General features: G+C 44.0%; 1 protein-coding gene across 6 annotated transcripts; it reads right to left on the bottom strand.

Moving 5' to 3' along the window:
• Window positions 1-928: 928 nt before the first annotated feature.
• fbrs (fibrosin) lies at window positions 929-24412 on the bottom strand. Of its 6 annotated transcripts, none has more exons than XM_061810256.1 (18): window positions 23003-23133; window positions 17391-17555; window positions 17175-17201; window positions 17059-17088; window positions 16844-16892; window positions 15238-15574; window positions 13884-14107; window positions 13496-13791; window positions 13347-13382; window positions 11545-11646; window positions 9384-9467; window positions 9156-9194; window positions 8095-8166; window positions 7852-8005; window positions 6986-7087; window positions 6726-6809; window positions 5553-5772; window positions 929-4982 (listed from the first exon to the last, which is right to left on the bottom strand). In XM_061810256.1, exons 2-18 carry the CDS (start codon window positions 17553-17555, stop codon window positions 3407-3409), a joined length of 3597 nt encoding a protein of 1198 aa, XP_061666240.1. In that variant the 5' UTR covers window positions 23003-23133; the 3' UTR covers window positions 929-3406. The 6 variants fall into 6 exon arrangements, with proteins under 6 accessions (XP_061666240.1, XP_061666236.1, XP_061666237.1 ...); XM_061810252.1 differs by lacking the exon at window positions 23003-23133 and adding an exon at window positions 19730-21537; XM_061810253.1 differs by lacking the exon at window positions 23003-23133 and adding an exon at window positions 19730-21536 and having other exon boundaries at window positions 6986-7066.
• Between the last annotated feature and the right edge of the window lie 145 nt (window positions 24413-24557).

The following is a 24557-nucleotide window of genomic DNA, read 5'->3' as shown; positions in this document are numbered from 1 at the left end:
AACTGTCTCCCGGTACCCAACGAGGTAGCACCCGGCCTCGATGAAGAAGTTAAAATACGGACCGGGAGAGAGTGTCTTTCGGCGCAGAATGTAGCGGTCGCGGGGAGGAGACTTAGCGCAGCGAAATGGTGGAACCGAGCGGCTCCTCGCAAAGTACACAACACGCGCTACTCTCGCGATAGTTGCAGCGGGCGCGACGCTTCAAATGTCGGCTGAGTTTGCGATTGCAATTTGCGCTTTAAATCCAGACCTCAGCTACGATTTTCACGAAAGTGTGTCATGCTTAATGCGCACATTGTACTTTAAATTAACATGGCGTTTATAGTGAATTTTATTGCACTAGGGGAAAAAGACAATAACTTACGAGGCCCTATCTGTACTTTTTGCTAATTAGAAATGTTTCTCATTTAGCATTAAAAAAAAAAAACTAATCCGTTCAACATACATCCAATACTTGTACTTTTAAATATATGTATGCCACAATTTTCCACATTTTAACATTGAATACAACACTCAATTGCAGTGGCACGTGTATACAATTAAAATAAGGTTACACATCACTCTTTTAATGGACTCTGCAGCGCTAATTCACACCAAATAGTCTCCCTGGACTAAATTATAATCACACATTATAATCTCCACGAAGAGGAATATAACATTTATTCCATTACTCATCAACTGACTGAATAAAGGCCCTATCAGACTCCCGATTCACGAGACCAGAACAAAACACTCACACGAGAGAGTAAACAACAGTTCATTTAATAATTAATCTTTGTGGTCTCTAGGGGAGGGATTGGAAAGGTATAAAACGGTCATATTAAAATAATCGACCCAGTCTTTCCCCTCTCAGCACGTCCCACCGCGGATGTCCTTTGTACGCCTTTTCAGTTCTTCAGCAGATGTCCCACTCATCCATGTATATAACTTATTTTTTTTTTTTTTTTGACAGCAACAAAAAATGTTTCAAATTCTCACTGTACAAGGCTCTACATTGTCCCGAATGGATAGAACACACAAAGCGAGGGCACACAGTCAAATCTCCCTGTGAGCGTAATAAAGGCATAGATGAAATCCTTGAAGAGTCCAAAGGCTGCTCTTCGCCAGCATTTCAACCTTTAGTGTGAAGAAAGACTTTTGCATGATGTGTAGTATTACTACCTGGGGGGGAAGGGGGGTGGGGAATGGGGTACTGGTGCATACCTGAAACAATGACAAATAACATAACAGTGAATATATTTATTATTATAGAAGATAATGTTAAGAATAATAATTACAAAGGCATTTTGTCTAGACTACTATAATCTGGTCCTGCTCGTATAGTCCAGAGGAGAGTGGGAAACAAGAGGAAGCTCGAAAACGCTGTACGATTTGACGCAGCGTTGCAGTTCATTTCGCCAATCCGTCCTCGGGGAACAAAACAAGCCCCATAAACAAACCGAAAAAAAGGGGGTGAATCTCGTGTTCCGTGACGCTGAGGCTTTGGGTTTTGGGGTGATTTTTGGGTAAAGCAAGAAACTGAGGTACAACGCTTACTGACTAATGGATCGGTCTTGTCATCAGTATTGTCTTTTCGCAAATGACAAAACGGACACACAAAAGACAAATGTGCCATGATAAATCCCCTCGCGTGCCTACACGCCCTCCTTCCGCAGCATCACGTCTTATGGATCCCGGGCTTGACCCCCGTGCGAATCTGAATTCTTGACACATTTTCAGGCGCGCTCGGCTCTGGAAGTCACTGCCGATCCACGTAGGGAAAAAAAAAAAGGGCTCTTTTAAAAAGCCAACAAAAGGTGTGCAGTAACCAACTGCCCGCAGAAAATAAAACCAGTCAGATGTGTATGTAAAATGTAGCGCGGAAAGCCGTTTGAGCATTTATTTAACACCCCCTCATATCCAGCTGAAAGGGCATTGAACTAGTACGTGTTTTGTTCTCACGAGTAAGACAATTCGCCAAACCGGCAGGATAGCGAATAAATACTTAAACGGCTTCGTGGGAAGCCATTTGACCATTTAGTCCAGGGGTGTCAAACTGATTTTTTTTGTCTCGGGCCGCATCGTAGTTAGGATTTCCCCTCAGAGGATTTCGTTAGAAAAGTGAATCCATATAAATGCTTCAGCACAAAACCATACTATTGCACGACCAAACAAATTGAGAAATCAAAAGACGACGATAATAGTTTGTTCAAGTATTGTATAAGTTAACAGTAAAACCACTTTGGCAGCAGTAAAATGCATTATCTTCACATTATTGCTTATCATTATGACAATCTGGAATTTGGGTACATAATTTAGCAAAAATCACAGGCGTTTACAAACATGATTTGCTTTCCTGGGCCACATTTAACGACGTGACGGGCTGCATCTGGCCCACGGGCGTTGAGTTTGAGACCTATGATTTAGTTGACATTTTTTAAGCCTGGGGAATCAGACTCGTGCCCCACGAGTCAATATTTTGTGGCCTCCACCTTAATATGAAAGTTTAATTTTAGTGTTGCCATCAGGTTTTATATGAATGCCACTTTTACAGTGTGCGGCGCTGACGAATCGACCAATCACAGTGGACTAAATGGGTCTCGGGGTTATTACATCGACCGGGCTGGATGGTAGCAGAAAAACATTTTTCAATGAAAATTACAGCAGCGTTGCCAGGGAGACATGTTTTTTTGTTTTTGTACAGAAGTTGTTCACACCAGCGTTGACCCATCTTATTTTGTGTTAAAAAACACATTTTGAGAAGACGGGATTTAAAAAAAAAATCTAATTTAAATTCCGCGTGTGTCCATGTAGGCAGACTCTGCCTCCAGCGGCCCCAAGGTAAATTGAGTTTGAGACCCCTACTTTAAGGTCTATGTACTAGTAGCTCTTTATCCTCACTTGTAGTACAACTTTGCTGTACTAGTAGGACAACTACGTGTTACTAGTGAGGTAAAACTGTGTGCTATTCATACTAGTAACACAAGATGTTTAATAGAAGAACTTTGTCACTATTAGTACTTGTAGCACGTGACTGTCAACTAGTGCACAGTATTGCCTCACTATTAAGATGTAGTTGCCATACTAAAATGCCAAAGTGGTCCTAGTCGTGAGGACAAACACCGTACTAGTATTTGGATCTTAAACAATATTGAATAAATGCTCAAATGGTTTTATAGCTGGCCATTTAAGGATTCATTTTATATCCTAATAGTGCGCCGAGGACAAAGACCTTAAGGTGGATATGAAGGATAAATGCTCATGCAGCTTTCCATAATGTGGTCTGAATTGCACTGGGAACACCTCAATGAGTCTTGCATTTCTCCCAGCAGCCGGGCTCCGCTTGCCGGGACTGCTTTGTGTGAGCAACTGCGTTAGCGAGCAGCACAGTGATCCTGACATTTCCCTTCATCTCCTTCAACCTGTACTATCTGGACTCTCCATCTTTGTGGGCACCGAACAGTGTCAGCTCTCCCGGGCCCATCAGTCTGGAACCACGGGGCGGAGTGGATGCCCGGCTGGTAATGGAAGGAATGAGAGGCGGGGGTGCCCCCATCGACAGAGCCCCCACCAGACCCGCCGGCGTTTTTGCCAGGATGCCGTTGGGCACGTGGTGTGTGTTGAGTGGGCCCAGACGAGAGTACAGGGACGCGTGATGTTGGGAGGCGGCGGCGGCCCCTGGAGGCAGGTGGTGGGACAGAAGGCCAGGGTGCAGCTGCTCCAGGTGAGCAGCTGTAGCAGCATGAGAGGGGCTGGAGAGGTGGGAACTGGGCGGGAGGTGGGGATGCATACCAAAGAAGCGTGCCCGCTCAAAGTCTTCCCGTAAGATTTGTGCACGCTGGTCTTCGTCCATCAGGCCCCCGCCTGGGGGTCCCAGCTGGTGAGGCCGGTCGAAGTGGTGGGCCATGAGGGCGAGCTCCTGGCGGACCGCCTGGTTGGAGGCGGTGGACGTCGACGGGTGGTGAGGCGCGGTTGCCGCAGCTGCGACGGCAGCCGCCCTCTCCGCCTCCAGGAGGCGCTGGTGCTGGAGGAGCCGCGCCAGGTGGGGATCTGAACGCAGAGCGAGATGTGGGTCGGACCGGAGTGCCATAGCTTCCCTTCGATGTTGCTGATGGTGCTGAGCTGCTAGCTCCCTCCAAGGATCCCATGTGAAGCTGTGTGGACCTTGCGGTGGTCCCTGCGGGGTCCCATGGGTGAAACGCTCCCCACCCGGGCCCACTACCAAACCCGAACCTCCCGTGCTACCCAGATAGGCCTCAATGGCCCGGGACCGATCCAACAGGGAAAGGTGGGATGGCGGGTTCGGAGTGGGAGGAGGGAGGGGGACCCCCGGAGTGGGAGTCAGTGAGAGAGAGGACGAAGGCGTACCCGAACTGTGGTGGTGTGGGTGGCTGTTGGGGCGGTCGAAGGTGTTGTTGGGCAGCGGGGGAGGGAGAGAGATGGGGATGTGCTCTGGCTCCTCCTTGCGCTCCTCCTTTACTTTAACCGGCGGCAGGAGCAGCGGGGGTTTGGACACGGGCGTCGTGGTCCTGTCAGACTTTTTAGCCTGAGATAAAGAAGTGATGGCGACGGAAGCCGCCGAAGACGTGGGGAGGCTGTTGTCTCTTTGGGAGTGTTCGCTGTGAAGGGCGTGTGCTGCCGGGCCCAGCGGGCGGGGGTAAAGGTCCATGGGTGATTGGGCCGAGCGGCCGACAGGAGGCGGGGTGTTGAGCACGGAGGATGACGATGACCGCGGTCTCTCTCTGTCTGCTACTAAAGAGGACGTGCCAAGGGGAAGACCCCGTGAAGACATCGCCGGCAGCGGCCTCTTGTCCCCGTCTCGGTCCCGCTCGCGTTCTCGATCCCTGCTCAGACTCCGACTCATGTCCTCAACGGCCCCGCCGCCGCCTCCCAGGGCGCTGCTGTGGCCGTTGATGTGGGAGGTGGGGGTGCTACTGCGCGGTTTGAAAGAGGGCGCCACGGGAGACATTCTCACGGGTGGGCGGCCGTACAGCATGTTGTCTCTGCAAAACACGCAGTGTGAGCACCGTTAACGTTGCATAACAAGGGAAGTAACATTTTGGGTCCAGGGAAGATCATTTTCCAAGGATCCCAAATCAAGATATTAGCAATATGAAAAGATTCCCCCCAAATCACAATCTACCAAAATGCAGAGTCTCGTTGGAATAGCCACTTCAATCTGAGTATTTTTGGGGATCTTTTTGTGTGACACCTTTAAAATAGAGTCAAACTATTTAACATCATTAATTCTCAATTTATCTGGTCGACCATTTCATTTGGTACTTGGGGAACTCCTTCTCTAAATGGCTGACAAGTTTCAGTTAAAAACATCTAACACCAAACTCGTACGGAGTTAAATTCCTAAAGGTTGTCAAAGTTGATGGGTCAAAATTTCTGTGATGGAACCAAAAATGTGATAAGAACTAAAAAGTTGCCCATTTTCAACATCAAATCAAAATGTTCACAATAGATTCACATTTTTGTGTCGTAGAAAAAGTTGTCATATTCGTCAAATATGTTTGACTTACAAGCACCAAAACGTATTTTGTTTTGTTTTGTTCGGTGACTCCTACCTGTCCTTTTCATCTTTGATGTGGGGTACATCTCTCCGCTCGCCATCCTTGGCGCGATCCCTTTCTTCCCGTTTGTCACCTCCTTTAGCCCAACTGGGGCCTGCCGGGAAGCCCGGCGGCGCGCCGTGGAGGCGGCTCCACGGGTCGTGGTGGTTGGGAGCATTGGACAAGCTTCCCACTACAGTGGCGGGTGAGTCCTTAGGACCGAACATGGAGCCCGCTGAAAACCACAAGTTACTTTAAGTCATTTTGATATGCACGATGACGTTCATGGTTCACACATGCCGCTATATCGCAGATTTTTAAAGGGATTTTACCTTATAAACGTATGTCTGAATTTAGAGTTCTATTTGTTGTGCTAAAGTAGCAGATTCTTGAAGGTTGTTAGTTATGTTACTGTCCATGCTATTTTCCGTTGCCACATCTATGGCATTTTACATACCCGTAATTTCTGGCCTATAAGCCGCAACTTTTTTCACATGCTTTCAACCCTGCGTTTAATGTGGTGATGCGGCTAATTTGTGCATTTTTTTTCTAACATCCGCAAGGGGGCACGCGAGCGGAAAGGGTAAGAGTGAGACCGGTGGAATATATGTGGCGAGGAAGTGACTTTTACCGGTCCAACCCTGTTAGCGCTGCACTAGCATATTACCACCGAGTCTCAGTGATTTTTACCGGTATGTTTTTTTTTTTAACCAGCCCTGTTAGCAAGACGCTAGCGTTAGCGCGCCGGTCCTAGCGTTAAACTCTGTGTACCGTCTTTCTTTGTAAATATCTCGTGTCTCAATGTGCGTTTCAATGTGGGCACTTGCGGCTTTTACACACACTTTTACCTAACCCTGTGCCTTATATTTGTACCAAATGGTATTTCCTTTACAAATGTACTGGGTGAGGCTTATAACCAGGTGCGCTCTGTAGGCCGGGAATTACAATACATATTAGCATTAAGATAGCTGACTTTTTTCAATATACGGTTTGATTGAACATTTTTATAAACAAGGCTCCACTGTATATCATACTGATGTCTGTCACTACTCATGACTAGGCTGATACAAAATTGACATAAGATTCACCCCTAAAGATTACAGCTTGTCGAAATTAGAACTGTGTGAGATTCATTAAAGTCTAGCAGAAGTCAACAATTAGCATTATTAGGGACACGAAGGGACTGACCAAGTGTTGGACTTCCAAGTCCTCCAAAGGCACCAGAACCGAGGGCTCCCAGCGGGGTAAAGGGTGGAGATCGGCCATATGGATCTACAAAACAAAAGGACATGTACATCACGATTATTGATTAAAATTCCTTTCGACGGTCTTTGTATGCTAAAGTTAAGCAGATTTATTTAAAAACAATTCAAACCCAAAAGTTAGCCTGTGAATCTTACGAATGAGTGAATTAACATAACACTGTCCAATTAAGATTGCGGTCTTACCCAAATGAGCAGCTGGAGCGAGGAAAGACGAGTGTGGTGCCGATGGAGCGATGAAAGGTGCCGAGGACGGATTGACTGCACCTGCACGAAGTTGGCGTGAGTCTGAAGACAGTAACGTTTACCTGCAGTCTTTCAAACTATGAAACTTGCCTTTCAAAGTACATCAGAAAGAAAGGACACACCCTAAATCAGGGATCTCCAACTATTGCTCGCAAGCCACCGGTAGCTCGCCAGCCCAATTCCAGCACCTCCCCAAAGGAGTCATAATTACACTACAAAGTTTCATTCATCAATGTGTGTAACCTATCCAAATTCCCAGTCCGGTATTACCATTTTTGAATGGGTGTTATGTGGAGAACGAGCATATTAACAATGGAAATTATTGTCCAGTCTGTAACCCGAGGGAGCATAATGATGAGCAAGAAGAAGAGGATCGTTTCTGAGATGAAAATGATGGCTAAGGCATTTTCTCAGTATGTTTGAGTAATAGGTAATATATAATAATGTATTGTGTAAATATATATATATTAGTATTATTTCTTTGTTTTTTCAATTTACCTCACATTAAGATCTTTTAAACTGGTACTTAACACATTTTTAAAACAGCAATATAAAGGTTAAAAGTCATCATTTGAGCAGTTCACCTTGTTTTTTTTAAATTCCTCTGTCTTGGTCTAATTGACACGTAGGGATTTCTTTACCGGTGGTGCTATCGGCGCTTTTGCCACCCAAAAGTAGGCCAACAACAAAGAAAACGCACTTTTGCACAATTTAAGATACAGAACAGGCTTCTGAAATGTAATTTGTTCAAGGAGTGGAGGATTGTCTCGATATAAAATGTACGTGCCCTGGTTGGCTGGCCGCACCTGTCGCTGAGAAGAGGCTGGGAGGTCTGGTCAGGTCGTGACTTGGAGGCAGGGCCCCTCCGATGGGCCCCATGGGGCCGAGTCCACCGGCTCCCGGAAGACGGGCCAACAAGTCACTGCGGAAGTCCAACTTGTGAGGATCAGCCTGCATAAGCTGTGGGGGGGAAAAAATAGATGACGGGCGCACAAGTCAAACATTTATTTTGTGGTTTGTGAAGAATGTTTGCAACTAGAGAGACGTACCTTTACTTTCTTCTGATGGCTCAAGATCATCCAGGCCACATATACGTGCATAGCACACCACTTTCCAGGTTTCTGTACGCCACAAAAAGCGTGTTTGCGGTGTTAATCGATAAATATTGTCCTTAATCAGAAGATGTCGGACAGGTTTTCTTGCTTATAATCTGCTTCCTACAGGGATGGGCAAACATTTGCTCTAAAGGGCCACATTTGGTTTTTAAAATGGTGGGGCAGGTCAATAATAGGTTAGAGGGGAAAAAAAAGTGGAAGCTATTTAAATCCTATATGTTCTCATTTATTTTAATGCAGAACTTATATTTATAATGAATTAATTAGTGTATGTGTCAATTTTAAAATATTTAATTTGAAAATTAATACTATCTAATGGAATATTGTATAATTTAATCCATTTTTAGTTAAACTTAAAATAAAAAAGGCAAAGTCAAAAACAAAATCCTTACGTAAAATTGTTTATTTTAATAACAAAATCATTAATCCTCATTATTATTTTTATTTAATGTAGGAATAATTTATTAACTGATAATTACATCAAATGTATAATGTAAAAACTATAGCAAATTGCTTCTTTTTCAAAACTTAATTTTACTGTCAACAAAAAATCAGTTAACCAACTACTGAATAAATTGAAGGAATAAAAAAAATGTACGTTTTACTTATCCAATTTTGGTAATTAAATAGTTGATTAACCATGCAAAATAATGCAACAAAATTACAGGACTTTTAATAATATGAATGCTCAGTGAGCCACATTTAAAAAACAAAGTGGGCCATATATGCCATATTTTGCCCACCCCTGACTAACTTAGTATTCAATGCCAGTTTGAGAGTCATCTCTCGACATCTTCTTACAAGTGCGAGCGGCCAAAGTGGGGACAGGAGAAGTCAAAAGCATTGTGAAAATATGAAATATCTAACTGGTGTGCAAGGCCACTAAAGAGAGCACTAGCGAGCCAGCATGTTGTGAGGTTAGTGCGGCGTGAATGAAGCAATGAGAAAATAAGATCAGCTGAGCCAGTGCATTCACAACATCTGTTTGTGCTTACATTACTGATTTTCAACGATGTCCTGAATGGATCAGTTAGCTACGAAAGAACACAATTGTAAAACACCACTATTAATCCACATCTGTCACGCAAAATAAGAATAAAACTTGACTTTTTGTCTGAAATTGGAATACAAGCTCATGGGCCACAGATCGAAGTGCAATGCAAAATGTTGTGAAGTCGCTCTGGAAACGACAAGACTTGACGTGACAACAAGGAGGTCCTCACCCGGTGATCTTTGGGCTGCAGGTGGTGAGGCACGACCCCGAGGCGAGCGCTCAGATCCGGACCGGTTCCCTGAGGGACAAGAGGCTGTCGCACAGGACTCGATGTCAGCCACCAAGGATCGACCAAGTCAACAACTTCTACACTTGTGCTAGAGAACTGATAGTGAGCGATTACACCGATCTCCTGTTCATCGGAGGAGTTAGTTTCAAGACATGCCCACTGAATGTGAAAATCCACAATATAAAAAGATTATATAAAAACGCATTTTGTTTAGGAACAGACAGTGTGAAAATGATTCTGTTTATGCAGTTTGTGCACTGGAGGATAGCAATCACAGAGTCAATTACAGTATGCTGACCACTGCCAAAGATGTGGTGGCCCTTTAAATGTTCCAAAAGCAGCGATTTGTCGATTTGATGGAAATTGTTGACCCAGAGTGCGTTCAAGACAGAAATATTTTGCAGAGGTCACCTTATCTCACCTCTACAATTCTACATGAGTGAAATAAGAGCATGAGCGAACTGGTGAGGTCGCAGTGTCGCTTTTCAACAACTGACACATGGACCAGCTGAGCCATCATTTTATCCGCAATTTAAAAATAATTTACAAGTGATTGTGCTCTTATGCACTACCGGTCAAATGTTTGGGGTTACTTTGAAATATTCTTATTTGCAATTTAAAAAAAAAGCTCAGTTTTTTATGGACATTATACCCATACTAGAAAATGACAATACCACTTTCCCAGCCAGAGCAGGAGCCATGTCAGCAGTTGGGAGATTTTTTTTTTTTTTTTAATGTAAACACAGATGACAATGCATGCTACCCCAGATTTGAGCAGCCCTCAATGGAGCTTAGGAAACTCGGTGCTTGCCGGATGACCCCGTGGGAACGGAGTTGACCAATCGTTTTCAAAAGGGACAGTAAATTATGCTCTGCAAAACGGCTGATGAACTCAGTTGTCCTGGAAACAATTTTATTTTATAACTGAAATCCCTTGTGTTACATGCCATCCAGCCAGTCATTTTCGTTGCCGCTTATCCTCACGAGGGTCGCAGGATTGCTGGAGCCTATCCCAGCTCTCAACGGGCAGGAGACGGGGTACACCCTGAACTGGTTTCCAGCGAATCGCAGGGCACATAGAGACAAACAGCCGCACTCACAATCACACCTTGGGGCAATTTAGAGAGTCTAATTAATGTTGCATGTTTTTGGGATGTGGGAGGAAACCGGAGTGCCTGGAGAATACCCACGCAGGCACCGGGAGAACATGCAAACTCTACACAGGTGGGGGCCGGGATTGAACCCGGGTACCTCAGAACTGGGAGGCCAACACTTTACCAGCTGCTCCACCGTGCGCCAAGTTACATGCCATATTTTAAGCAAAACGTGTCGCTACACTGTTAGAAAAAGTTGGATGTTAGAATGTCAGTCATGACAAGCTGATACTCTAAAATATGTTATGTTGGAGTGAAACTTACACCATGCTCAACAAATCTTTTGTTTCTGAACAATAATTGATTGAAATCAAACATTTACATGACAATTTCAAGATGGCATGGCATTATCAAGAATCAGTAGTTGCGATCAGCGAGTACTTAAATTTAAGTACTCATATTCAGTCTTGAAAAAAGTGGTATCAGTGCTCCTCCCCGCCCCCCATTGATGATCACATTAACCAGTTACAGTCTAGATATTTTTAACAGTTATTTTCACATTATCTGGGCAGGAAGATGATGTATTGCTTTTTCATTTAATGCAAGTCAATCCTGGGAGGGAAATTATGTTTCAAAGCATATTTGTTCGGAATAAGCAAATCTAACCGCTAAAATTATATCATTGTCATTTGCTTTTTCAATTAGGTGAAGAGGGAACATATCGATTACAACCAGAAATCTGTATTTTATTTTCTAGGCCGATCAAACTGAACTAAGTATTTTAACATGCAAATGAAAAACCGAAGATGTTCCGGAATAAAATGGGCGTTGTAGACATGAAGCCGTGACGAAGCCCCCCCATGTCTTATCTAAACAGGAGGTGAGCTAACAGCTGGATTCCTCGTGTGCATCCATGAGAGCATAAGCGCTAACGGCACCACCCAGTCCTGAATCAACACTTGGGTGGCTTCATCGCAGGTATGACTGACATTAAAAGTTCCCCTCACCTTTGGCTGGAATGCTCCTTGCAGGGAGCTGAAAGGCCCGGTGGGAGGAATCACAGGCTGGATATTGGGCACTGAGGGCGGCGGCGGGTATTGCGGGAAGAACTGTTGGGACAGACGCAGACATAGATGACAACGGTAAGATTCCATCAAGCAGCGCCGGCGTGCAGTGCCATGTAAAAGTATTTGACCCGTTCCTAATTTCAGATATGTTTTTTTAATTTATTCATTTGTCATCACTCAACAAACCAAGCTTAATATCTGACAAAGGCACCCCAGTAAATATCCAATTTCTAAATTCAAATTTATCTGGCCCTACATGAAAAAGTCCTCAGCATTATACATAGTTATGCCTCCTTTGGCACCAATAATTAAAATATTTGCAATATGTTGTGATGAGTCATTATAACTGTGGAGAAATGTGGGCCTATTCTTCTTTGCAGAATTATTATAACAGCGTTTGAGGAAGAACTGCCAGTTGGACTTCAAAATAAAGCATCTCAAATGGATTTAAATTCTGGACTTGACTGAATTGGCCACACCGAAACCTTAATTTAATTGTTTTGGATCTTGGCATGATGCATTTTTTTTTTTTTTGAAATGTTATATCTTATTCCTCATTATCTACCAGGTAAGATTTAAACCAATAAATGTGGCGGTTATCAGGCCTGGTTTTGATTGAACTTAGCTTTCCAAAACTGTGGTTATCAGTTACCTCCTGATTTAAACCGTGGAATCAATTGCGTTTTCAAATATGGTCAGATCGATAAGTTTGTATTTTGTTGCCTTCCATATTTGCAAATTTGTCGACTCGATGTTATGTTTTGGGAAGCTATCCTCTGTTATTTGCAAAAACCTCACAAATATTGATGTTTGGTTTGTTTGTTTTTTGCTCAAGCCAAAAACATCCATACAGCCATTTTCTGTGCTGCTCTTCCTTACGAGGGCCACAGCTGTGCTGAAGCCTATCCCAGCTGACTTTAGGCGAAAGGCTGGGTCCACACTGAACTGGATGGGAGCCAATCATGGGGTCCATACACAAACAACCAATCACACTCACACCTTTGGACAGTTTAGAATCTTCACTTGACCTACCATGCATGTTTTTGAAATGTGGCAGTAGTGCCCAGAGAATAATTATGGAGGCACGGTGAAAACATGCAAACACCACAGAGGGAGGACAGAGCTTGGATTTGAACCCATTGTGAAGTGGACGTGCTAACCAGTAGGTCACCATGCCGCTTAGACCTGTTTGCTGCTTTAATGCTGAAAATAATAAATAAAAAATAATGATCTCTGCGACGCAAACAAGCTCACAGCAATCGTGGCGAATGTAAAGCAAGGAATTCAAGAGACTTTGGTATGGACTGGATTTTTGTGGCAAATTTGCTGGAAAAGCCTTTAACATGTTCAGGAATTTCTGCAGCACGAATGCAAAACATGTAATTCACAATTGCTGTTGTTGGAAAGATGCATTATGTGTTGTACACACAGAAATGCAAAGGAAGCATTTTAAGGTTTATCCACTCTGTGACCTGGTTTAAAAATTGGGCCTCCAAAAGGCAGACCTATAGCTTCATCTATTAGTAAACAGCACTTTATCAAAATCAACTTTAAAAAAAATATATATGTCGGGTTCACTGAATTTAGAAACTGCATTTTATATTTACTTGGGTAGTCTTTGTGGCCTACTAAAATAAAATAAAACCAAATAATCAAAATACAGATGCACAAACATAATCAATCAGGAAGGGGGCAAATACTTTTTCCCCTCCCAAAAATGTGCAATCATTGGTGACACTTACTGGATGCCGATACAGCCCTTCCATTTTGCCTGGGTACTTATTACACCGAAAAGACACAAATTGGCAGGAGGGTTAAACAACACAAACACGGAAGTCAGTCCACATTCCAGACAGACTGGAATTTGACATATGACAAGTATACTCCTCACCAGGGGCGCTGCAGTGGCAGTGGGATGCAGGAATGGCGTGAAGTGTTGGTGCGTGTGCGTATGTTGGTGCTGGTGGTTGTGCTGATGGTACTGGTAGGCCAGGGGCTGCACGTTGGGCTGGTTCTGGGATGTCCGGCCAGTCGATCCCGGGGTGGAACTAGACGCCGACGCCCCGCCGGGAGTGGAGCGGCCCACGGCGGAGTTGCTCCCTTCGGGCCCCGGGGCGCTACGCCTGCCCTCGCACTCTTGTGCGTTCAGGAAGTGAGAGTTTAAATTCTGCCGCAGCATTTCCTGGTCTGTTGCGGATCGCGTTACATTGTGAGAAAGACGATTAAAATCACCTCTGGAATTCTCAAGCGAATGAGGTGCTGCTCTGCGTTTACTGTACCTGCTGCTGATGAGTGGGAAGGGCCCTGGAGTAGAGGGGGAGGGGGAGGCAGACCTGGCGAGGAAGTGAACAAAGTCCCCGAGTTCGCCCGGGATAGAGGTCGGAGGGGCCCAGAGGACCCTGCTCCCCGGATGTAGGACATAGACACACTGGTGGAGGGAGTTGGGGGGCGCATGGAAGATGAAGACGACGCAATAGACGCAGGTTTGACCGGAGTGTTGCTCCTAGGGACCAAAACAACAGAATCACTTTGGCATCTGTAAACCAGAGGTGGGGGACTTTGGTCACATGACTTCACTCAAATTACTGTGAGACAACTTTGGAGTTGCTTGACTAAAAATGTATGAAAGGCTCGATTTGAGTTTCACGAGACAAATTCACAAGTCTTGTATATTGAATTTTGAATATGTGCAATCAGTGCGAGTTTGAGGTGTTAGATGCAACAATGCCGATGTGTTCTGTCTAGCTAAAACAGACGCCTGAAGGATGCAAGGACGGACACTACTTCAACGTCAAGGGTAAGAACATACATGTGAAGTGTACATTCCGTCCCAGAGAAGTTTTCATCCATGTGTGTTGTAAATAACATGAAACCTCTCCAACAGCACGCACACTGCAAACTGTCCAAAAGCTGTGTGAGTTTTTTTTTATTACTTTAATCATCATCATCGTGTTAAAAAAAAAAAAAAAAAATCCTACTGTTGAAACTTTAAGGAGAATACTTCAAGGAGAGCTAGCAGTATGCTTACGAGGAATGGTTTGAAGTCATACAAATAAGTTACATTAAATTACCATTGAACTTTATGAAAGTGGCCCATGAAACGCGCTAAAAATTCTGAATTATTTGTTATTATTGGAGTGACGCATTAATTACCTGGTAACCACTTAAATTTAGGAACATAATAAGTAACTATAATTAATTACTTTTTGTCCAGCACTGTAAGAGACAACTTTGACATCTAACTTCAACCATAACCCACAAAGGCAGTCAGACATGTTTACTACACAGTTTAGCTAACCAATAGGTGGTCAAATATTCACTAATCTTTATGCTGGTAATGCGTTTAATCAATAAGACAAAGTAAAAGACAATTGAATTTGTGGTTGTGAATGTCTCAGTACAGCAAACTAACATTAATACAAATTCTGAGTCCAAAGTGTGCAATATGCCATGATTAAACAAGATTGTATGAGAGGACTTATAACTTGACTTAGTTGATCTTTTTTTTTGTAACAGTAACTTTGGATTTGCTTGAAATGTGAAGGTTAAGAGTTGAGATTTCTGCACATATGTGACCTTCTCCCACCTCTGCTCGAAACAAAAAGCAGACATTGCCGAGTCAAACCGACAAACCTGTTGTGAATGGAGTGGGACCGTCCCGGCAAGGTGAGGAAGGGCTTCGGTGCGGACAGCGGGGGGCTGCAGTTGTGGTGGCGGCCGCCATTACCGTTGATGGCGCCGGGCCTGGGGACCGGCCCTGCCGCTGAGGCTGGGGAGCGGGAGGGCAGGCGCGGGAAGGAGGCGGAAGAGGTAGAAGACTTAACGGCCTCTGGGAAATGCGACTCCAGGCTTTTCTCATGACTCCGCTCCAGGCCAGACACTCTGGGCGTCACCAGTAAGCGCGGGATGCCACTCCGCGCCGGCATGCCCGGGCAGCTTTTGCCCATAGCAGACGGTGGAGGCTCAACAACTGAGAGGGTGGGGGGAAGGGAACCAAAAAAAAAAAAAAAGACAGCTAGCTTAATCAGGTGGCCTTTTTTCTTTTTTAAACCTCCTCCCACACCTAATAGTTAGTAAAATAATTACATTAATTATTCATTAAGCACATTTAAAACAAAGTTGACCAAAATGCTCCATAATTCATTTAGATTGTACAGAACGTAGCAATAAGCAGTGGTGGGAAATAATGACGTACAAACACTTCATGACTGTACTTAAAGGGGAAATCCAGTGGTTTGAATTAACAATGTATCCAATAGGGCATGTAATATGTACTCTATCGTGACAATGTAATCGTTTTTTGAGATGATTTTTGTCGACAATTACGAATTGTCAGGGGCGCTGCCATTTTTGCGAGACACATGATGTACGTAGGTGTATGTGACGTGTTCTGTGCCATTCCAAACGCTAGATTACATGGGACACCGTTTATGCCCAGCGCCAATTTCTCGGATTTATCCTCATCTGATGAAGAAATAGCAGTATTAGTTGATTGGGAAGACAAAGGAATACTTCCATACAGATTTGAACCTGTGGCAGTAAATTAATGTTGAATATTCAGATAGTTCTTCGGGCGGAATGACAGGGAATCTGACGAGCTCGCCCCGCCGCTCTGCATGAGCACTCTTAAATGAAAGAGGATTTAACATCACGTTGTCAAGATATAGTACATATTACATGACCTATTGGATACGTTGTTAATGCAAACCACTGGATTTCCCCTTTAAGGAGGACTTTCAGGTACTTATGGTCCTTATGGTATGTATTTTTGGGTACGTTGAGTATTTTCCAGGCAACTTCTTAATTTTACTCCCCTACATTTAAAAACAGACATCTGCACTTTCCATTCCTCAATTTGCCAAAATGGGCTCATTACTTTTGGATTTGGTTCCACATTTTGGTAGTCATTGACACCAAAGGTTCTGTCAATCGTGACCTGGAAGTCAGACTTCAGCAAACGGGAAGGCAGCTATGAAACTTCAAGCTCAAAAGACGAAACGGAGCCACACCCGTAGCAGAAATGCGTGACTAAAGGTTATATTGATCATCAAATACACTTATTTAGTAAACCAGTTTGTGTGATGGCGAGAATCTTTAAATGGAAATATGCCAGTTTCCTGCTTAAAAGAAAAAGATGCATTGCCGCCTGACAAACATCCTTCGTCAGATCTAAATTTAACCTCTCGCACAAGGTAACGCTTGTAACTGGTGTGGATTCCAGTTAGGTGGGTACACTTACCTTTCCTGGTGCTGACTGTGAACACTGGATCCATGTCATGGTCCGAGGCCTGGAAAAGTTATTGGGGAGAAGAAAAAAAACAAACTTACAACACCGAATGTCTGAAACACCAGCAATAAATTTGAATATTAAAGAAATACTGTGATCTCAAACTATCATAGAACTATTAGAGCACATTTACGGGAAAAAAAAATGTGAGTCAATGCGGCACATACCTTGTCTCCAGCATCACTCTCAGTGTCACACTGAAACAAAGTGGGGTAAAAATGTTGTCATTTGCAATACACAGATTGTGTGTCACGTTATGTTTAATACGTAACATGACACTTACAATGTAGCCAGTCTCCAAAGGGTGTCCCTTGGGCATAAAATAGATATTTTAGTGATTGTAAGGGGTTTAAAAGGACATGTCAAAGTGTGTTTAACCTTTTAAGAACAGAAATATTTAATAGTCAAGTCCCTGCATCGTGTCACAGAACCTGGAGCAGTTGGAGTTATGGGCGTACGTACACTGTGAGCTCACTGAAGCCCAAAAGATTTGTCTCACCTCGATCTTCCGCTGCTTATTCCTACAGCTGCTGGAGTAGCTGGGCAGAACGCCTTCCTCTGGCTCGGACAGCGGCCCCCTACCATTCTCCTCCGGACCCCTCTTGCCCTTGTTCCTCCTTCCCAGCATGTCGTTGTGCTGGCTAGGCTTCATGGAGCAGTCCATCTGAGGGGGGAACAAATTCATTCCGATACGCTCAAAGAAGAAACAAAGGTGACAATGTGGAGGCTGCATCACCACCGCCATTGTCTTTATCGTGAATGTAACGTCTCTGCACAATCACGAGAAAATAAAGCATCACCGTGATGCACAATAGCATTACTGTTGTTACCCTAATAGCGTAATCGTCAGTGATTTTTAATCTATTGTGACAATTTCAAAACGCTAATGTGCCTGCTAAAAATGTTTTTTCTTGATGTCTGGGTATATTGTTAGCCTTCCAGGTCACGGTACAAAGCAAAAGAGCAATGGAGGTAACTGGATGTTCTTGTTTGTTGAATGAGTTGCATTATTTTGTGAAATCTTTCAACATTGACTCGCACAATTATGCTATTAGGCTAATGGTCTGTGTGTTTTGGGTGGAGACTAAGGTTGTATTTTGTAGTGGTGCAGTCCGGAGAAAACAACATACATGATGAACGTAAATTCAGTATCAGTTGTGAATTACTCATTTTATCTTTCATACTTTATACGAAGAAGTAGCTTGAAATTTCCATATGCAAGGTGGAATGTTTTCATTATGAATAAAACTAGAATTGAACGACGTGAACATGAATACTGTGTAGAAGCAGCGGTACGGATTAGGGTCTGCCCGGAATCATCCCACTGACCAGTGGAAGGCAACCGATGAAGCCTCATCCCTCTGTTGGCTCCTGTCTCCATGGTAACGCTCTGATTGACTGTAATTAGCATCGAGACTGACAGTAACCCTTTACCACCCAAGAATCCTTTTACAGCTGCTCCTCCTCCTATGTATTAGTCAATAACGTACTTGTGATTTCTGAGTAATGATGATGATCAATAGGGAAATGCATTAAAATAGCAATATCTTGCCGGGGGTGGGGGGGTAAGATGACAGAAAACTTAAAAACTGGTGGGCGGAGTGTCTTGACAGCGACGGTACCATTGTGACAAACACAAAAGCCGTTGCTGATCATTTCACAGGCATTTTTTTTTCCCCTTGCAAAAAAAAAAAATTGGCATCTTATCAACACCTCCCAGAATGAGAGCATGAATAATTGAGGCCTCTACACAAGCCATCAGTGGCCTGACTGAGTGGATTGCTTTTTCTCAGCAAGTAATGGTGTCAGAGTTGAGGAGTTCAGGAATGATGGGTGTGATGGCCAAGAGATGAACACAACACAACCTCAGGGTGACACACAACACGCACACACACTACTCAGTTTTAAGAATATTACAGTTTTGAGTATTTTTTTTCTTTGTAGGATGAACTTAAAAGACACTATAATTTATATTAGTGAACTTAATTTATCTCTCTCTAAACTTCAGAATGTACGTAACAAGCTGTTATTTAATTCAATACATTTTGGCTGCTGCTCTCTACATGACATATTTCTAAACAGATGTTTGATTCTTAATTCTATACATTTCTGTGACTCTACTATTGTCTTTGTTCCAAACAGCTGATGACACTACAACACTTCACTTTTTGCTATGTGTTGTGTTTATTTCAGTACAGATTGCTCGCCTTAGTTCTGAAACTTGTGCGAGACCCCCTGCTATAAGTCCTGCCTGAGTGACCCCAAATCTTGCATGACAGAAACCGCCACTGCTGATTGGATAGAATAAAGGGCCGCTGGCCACCTTCCACCCCGAAGTTTGGAAAAAAGCTTGACTTTTTGCTTCATCAGCTTTGCATATCTTTAGTTATAATCGTGAATTGGTTTTACCATGGCAAATTGAAGCAAAAGAATATTAAACTGGCTCTTGCATTCTTTGATTTTTCTGGTTTCTCGGTTTGTTTTACCTGATTGATGTGTTTTCACAATCCTATGTATTTGACGATCATCCTGAGCCTAATATTCCCAGGTTTTTGTGTGTAGTGTAGGAGTGATTTCCAATCAGTTTTAGTGTTGTGAGAGATAAAATTAGGTATGCTGTAGAAAACGGCCCAGTTTCACTTGGTTTAAAAATGGCATTTACTGTAAATAGTGTTGTTGTTGTTTTTTTTTAATCTATCTTTAACCTGTGTATCAATTTTTTACATTATTTTTCTTGGACGGTGTCCTATGATTTTTTTTTCCCCCTTATGTAAAAAAGGCCCTTAAAAATATTGGTGAAGAGTGAATGGCAGTCAGTGTCAACATACACACATTTACCTCCAAAGCCTCTAAGCTGACAAAGCTGGCAATAGCGAAGCCATCAATAATGTCTTCCTCGCAGGACACCGACTCCCTCTTCCTCCGACGCGGGGGTCTGTGTCGGCCGAAAGCGGGCCGGCCCTCTTTCTCCCCGGGACCCAGGACACTCTTGGTCCCGCGATCCTCCCGATCCGAGCCCGACGAAAGGGAGGTGGCCCGCTCCTCGGCCAGGTTGACCCTGCGCCGCCGCCGCTCCCTGTCGCGCTGGGAACGGGAGCGGCGGCTCTGCCTGGATCCAGTGCTTCGGCTCGGGCCCTCCATGTCCTCCAAGCCTTTTGTCGGATCCCACTGACTCCAAAGGCACTTAATTCAAGTCCCGGTCCGGTGGAAGGTGGCACCTAACCGCAAAGAGATGACACCAGCCCCCCACCCCCCGGGCCCACGCTCGGAGCCCCAGTTAAAATGTCGTTAATTGAACCAGTGGCTCGTACTATTTTCCTCCCTTTGACAACAGTCTAGTGGCATCTGGGCCTTTCTTTCGGCGGAATTTGAGTGTCATTTCATTTATTTTCAACGAGCCACGACGGAAGCAAAACAACGATCAGGACATCTTCTGAATGGCTAACATTAGCTCGCTAGCAAGGATCTTTGGAAAACCAGCGAACAACCATGTAAACAAAAAAAAGGACAACGCTGCTTGATTCGGTGACAAAGCAAACGAAAAGTCTCACGTGGGTTTAGTCTTTAAAATTAAGCCATCGCCACCTAACATTTCCGTCAACAATTTGCTGACAAATTATTTGAGTGCTAGCACACACAAAAAAATGTACTCGGTAGGAAGGCCCAAAAGCCAAATAGTGGAACGCCAACACACTGGTTTTCATGTCATTGTGTTACCGTGTTAAAACGGCCCTAATCACCCTCACTGAATCAAATCCAAGGGGTAAAATGTGCTTCAAATGACGCATTGAACGCGAGTACTTAACGAACACTTGGTTGATGTTGACTCCAGGTAATTAGCATTTGCTAATTCCGATACCACTAACGAAGCTAACTCAATACATCACAATATCAGACAGCAACCTATGAATAAATACGTATTTTCCAGGTAGCGACGCGCTACGAACAGCCGGGTAGGTAACCGTGTGGTCCAATATTATTCCACGTTCGATGTTATGTCTTGGGTTTTTTTTCCCAATTGCCGAAGTGTTTGACGGCCGATAGTGATGGTTTGAGTTTTGTATCCCATCAAAAGAAAGACGTAACGTTAGCACCACAGCTAGCTTAGCATTAGGCGATCCAGCTGTTAGCTAGCGATGGTTTATCCTTTTTTCCCCCTCCTAAGCAAACTAGGGGGATGGGAAACCGCTCGTGACAATCCCTCGTGTAATAACGTCGTATTAGTCCTTCACGCACAAAAATGCCTTTGCTCCCTCTCCATTCCTTGGAAGAAAAATTCAAGGCCCGCCTATGAAAGCCTCGGTGTCGATTTCCATAAACCAGGGTGTCGACCAACCCCCGTCGGGCTGGGCAGCTCGTCTGTGCAGCCTTCCCCCTGTTTTAGATCCAATGTTTAGCACAAGTTCAACCGGTCCCCGGCGTTCCCCGCTTGCGATTCCATTCCCTGGCCAAATCCGGTGTGCAAAAGGAAAAAAAAATAAATAAACGCGTGGAGGGACACGCCGAGTCCCCCGCCGCCTCGTTCTCACGCGTTTCCACGGAATTGTAAATGTATCGTGGACATCGAGGAGACGCAACCCTTGTCAGCGGTGCAGTGCATTGTGTGCGCCAGTCTTCTTCCTCCGTACGACGGGTGGATGCTGTAGCCTCAGTTTGGTCACACTGCCACCGTGTGGTGGATCGTACGGAAATGGGGGGGAGGAAACGTTGTGGAAATAACCTGTTCCGAGCCAGAGCACATTTGGTGGAACGACTGATAAAACTATTTTTTATCGATCATCCACGTTTAAGTAATATTAAAATATTATTATTTTAAGCGTATTATTTATTATAATTATTTTAAATATTATTTTTATATAGATATCAGTATTTTATTATTATTTAATTTAATAAAGATATAATAATAATAATATGTTATATTTTAAGTATTTTCAAATCCGGTTCACCCGCCAGGTGTCACGGCTGACTAATGTTAGCACATCCAAGAGTGAACAGAAAGCAAAATAGAGGCTAAAATACAATATTGTTAGTTATTATGTTAACAATGTATTCCTCATTACCTGTAACAGGTGTCGAACAAGTCCAATCGAGTGAAAAAGATTACCCCGAGATGGATTCTTCTCTTTCAAGAGAAACAATCACAGGTCTTCTACGGTCACAAGAACTAGATTCCGTGTAAATGCTGAGTTGTATATTTAATCCAGTGCCAGTTCTAGACCAGTTTTACAAGGGAGGCCAGGCTGGATCCAGGGGTTTTGTCTGAGGGGCGCAAACACTAACACAATATTATTTTTTTCAGCGTATTTATTGGGGTTTTTTTTTGTATTCAGTGCATTCATTTACTGTATGTATACAGTCTATGGTAATGTTGCCATGATCTCCCCATGCATGTTAGGTTAATTGACGACTAAATTGTCCATTGGTGTGAGCGTGAATGAATGATTTGAGAGGAATTCGTGAAAGAAAACTATCCTACTCTCTATCGGCGTCACCGAGCATTTAATTCAAGAACATTGTAAAAGTCCAGTCACATAACAACTGTGTGACGTTAGTGGCACATTTAAATCAAATACAGGTCAAGGGGTGCCACAGGGCATCATGTTAGAACCCCTGCTAGAACTGCCTCTGTATGACAGTACCTTGATTTTAGACTGCTGCAATTTACAAGTTTTTCCAATTATAAGTTTTCACCTGGTCCATTTTTTTGCTGTGTTTTGGGGCATAATTTTATTTATAAACTTCTGATACGCCACTACTCAAGTGGAATAGAAAAAAAAAAAAAATCGGAAAGCTACACTTGATTACTGAATCAAACAGCCCAAAAACAAACAAAAAAAAACATTTGCTAGTACATGTACTTAATTCAGTCAGTGACTGAGTGAAGTGTGGGAGGGGAAGTGGCAATTCACCATCACGGTTGTTTATTAAATGTGACAAATGCAACACACAAACACAAAGTGAAAACACATGCAAGGAGCATGTTAGCCATGTTGAAAATGCCCAATGGGAGCTGGAGTCAGATTTCCTGACGTCACTAACCAGGCTACCCCCATCTCAAAACAGCCCGTATGTCAAGTTTTCAAAGTCACATGAGCACAAAACTTTGCTCACCGCTGTTCTCCGTACATTCCAGTTCCTCCTCTGCACATCAGGTGAGCCTGGCGGAGGCCAGCAGCGAGTGGAGCAGGATTCCGGTGGCCACGGAGACGTTGAGGGACTCTACGCCAGGCAGCAGCTGTCGCCCAGCTGGAATGGTCACAAGCATTTGACATAAATTTAGTAGCTTCTGGGACAATCCGTCACCCTCCCCTCCAATCAGCAGCAGCGTGGGCGTGGTCATCCGGAAGTCCGAACACGGTGTGACTGGAAGACCGGATTGCCGCACCTCAGCCGCCACAGTACCGACCACCCGCCAGCCACGTGCCGCCTTGACGCGGACCATGTCCTCCAGGTTTTTGTAGCCATAGACATTCATCACCTCCATGATGCCAGCACTGGCCTTGCTGACCACCGGGGTCAGGGGGCAGCTGTGGTAGACGCTGGTGGCCACTCTGTCCACCCCGAGGAAATACGCTGAGCGCAAGATTGCTCCGAGATTCATCGGGTCTTGAATCCTGTCCAGAACTAGCCAGAGAGGCGTTGAGTTTGAACTTGGGTCCGAGTCGTTGGTCAGGTAGCTCAATGGGGTGGCCTGCAGGCAAACACCTTGATGAACCCTACCTGAACACATCCTATCCAGGTCTCTCTTACTGACACGCTGGATCGGAACTCCTCGCTGGTTTGCTTCCTCGCACACTTTGAGGAGTGAGGACCTCTGCACGGCCTCACCGTCTTTCACAAAGAGCTTGAAGGCCTCTCGGTGAGCCTGGGTGAGAGCCAGGAGACAAGGAGCCACGCCAAAGACAATCTCATGCCGGTCTGAAGACTCCACGGATGGCTTGAGTCTGGCAGGCCTCTCCCATTCCGACGAGAAGTCCTCGAGAGCCAGCTTCTGAAGTTCTGATGAAACTCGTCCCGGATTCCGAAGTTTATTTGGTACTGCTTTCTCACCAAGCTGTCTTACTCCGGACCCTTTAGACTTGCTGGACCTCCTGGTATTGTTCTCTCTTTTGTGCCCATGGTGGGCAAAGTGGGAGTCCAATGCCTTTGGAAATCTCCACATTAGAATTGAGAGCAACCTACGCTTAGAGGTAATACTGAATAAACTCATACTAAAGCTGAACTTGTACAGAGTAACTGATATCAGATATTCAAGGACGAGGCAGGTAAAAAGCAAAATATATTAAACACTTAATTGTTCAAATATCAGCTCAAATACGCTACATTACCCTTCAAGACCAAAACAGCGACAAAAGTGGCAGTAACCACGTTGGTCTGCACGGTCTCGTTACTGAGGTAGTATCGGAAAACGAGCGCTTTTACACTACAAAATAAAGATAATAAAAGGCAAAAGTTGTACCTAAGTAAGTTTAAGAATGCGATAATACAATTTTTAATTTAATAGTGGTAACATATTAACTACACGTTGCTAACAAAAGAAAAAGAAATGCTGCTGCGACGACTTATAACATTTATTTCCCATTAATTTGAAACGTGGAAATGTTACTATATTACTTCCGGGTGTTCTTTCTTTCCTGAACTTGACTGTTATGGGTGGAGTCACGAT

The sequence above is a fragment of the Syngnathoides biaculeatus genome, chromosome 22, assembly GCF_019802595.1.
Source record: "Syngnathoides biaculeatus isolate LvHL_M chromosome 22, ASM1980259v1, whole genome shotgun sequence".
Lineage (NCBI taxonomy): Eukaryota > Metazoa > Chordata > Actinopteri > Syngnathiformes > Syngnathidae > Syngnathoides > Syngnathoides biaculeatus.
Note: the sequence above shows the minus strand (reverse complement) of the source record. Positions and strands in the feature narration are given on the sequence as shown.

Coding starts and splice junctions, on each gene's coding strand:
- fbrs (XM_061810252.1), bottom strand. CDS start 20,032: ATGGAGGGCCCGAGCCGAAGCACTGGATCCAGGCAGAGCCGCCGCTCC. Junction 14,108..15,237: donor TCCCACTCCATTCACAACAG/GTTTGTCGGTTT, acceptor TTTGGTCCCTAG/GAGCAACACTCCGGTCAAAC. Junction 9,195..9,383: donor TGCAGCCCAAAGATCACCGG/GTGAGGACCTCC, acceptor GTTCTTTCGTAG/CTAACTGATCCATTCAGGAC.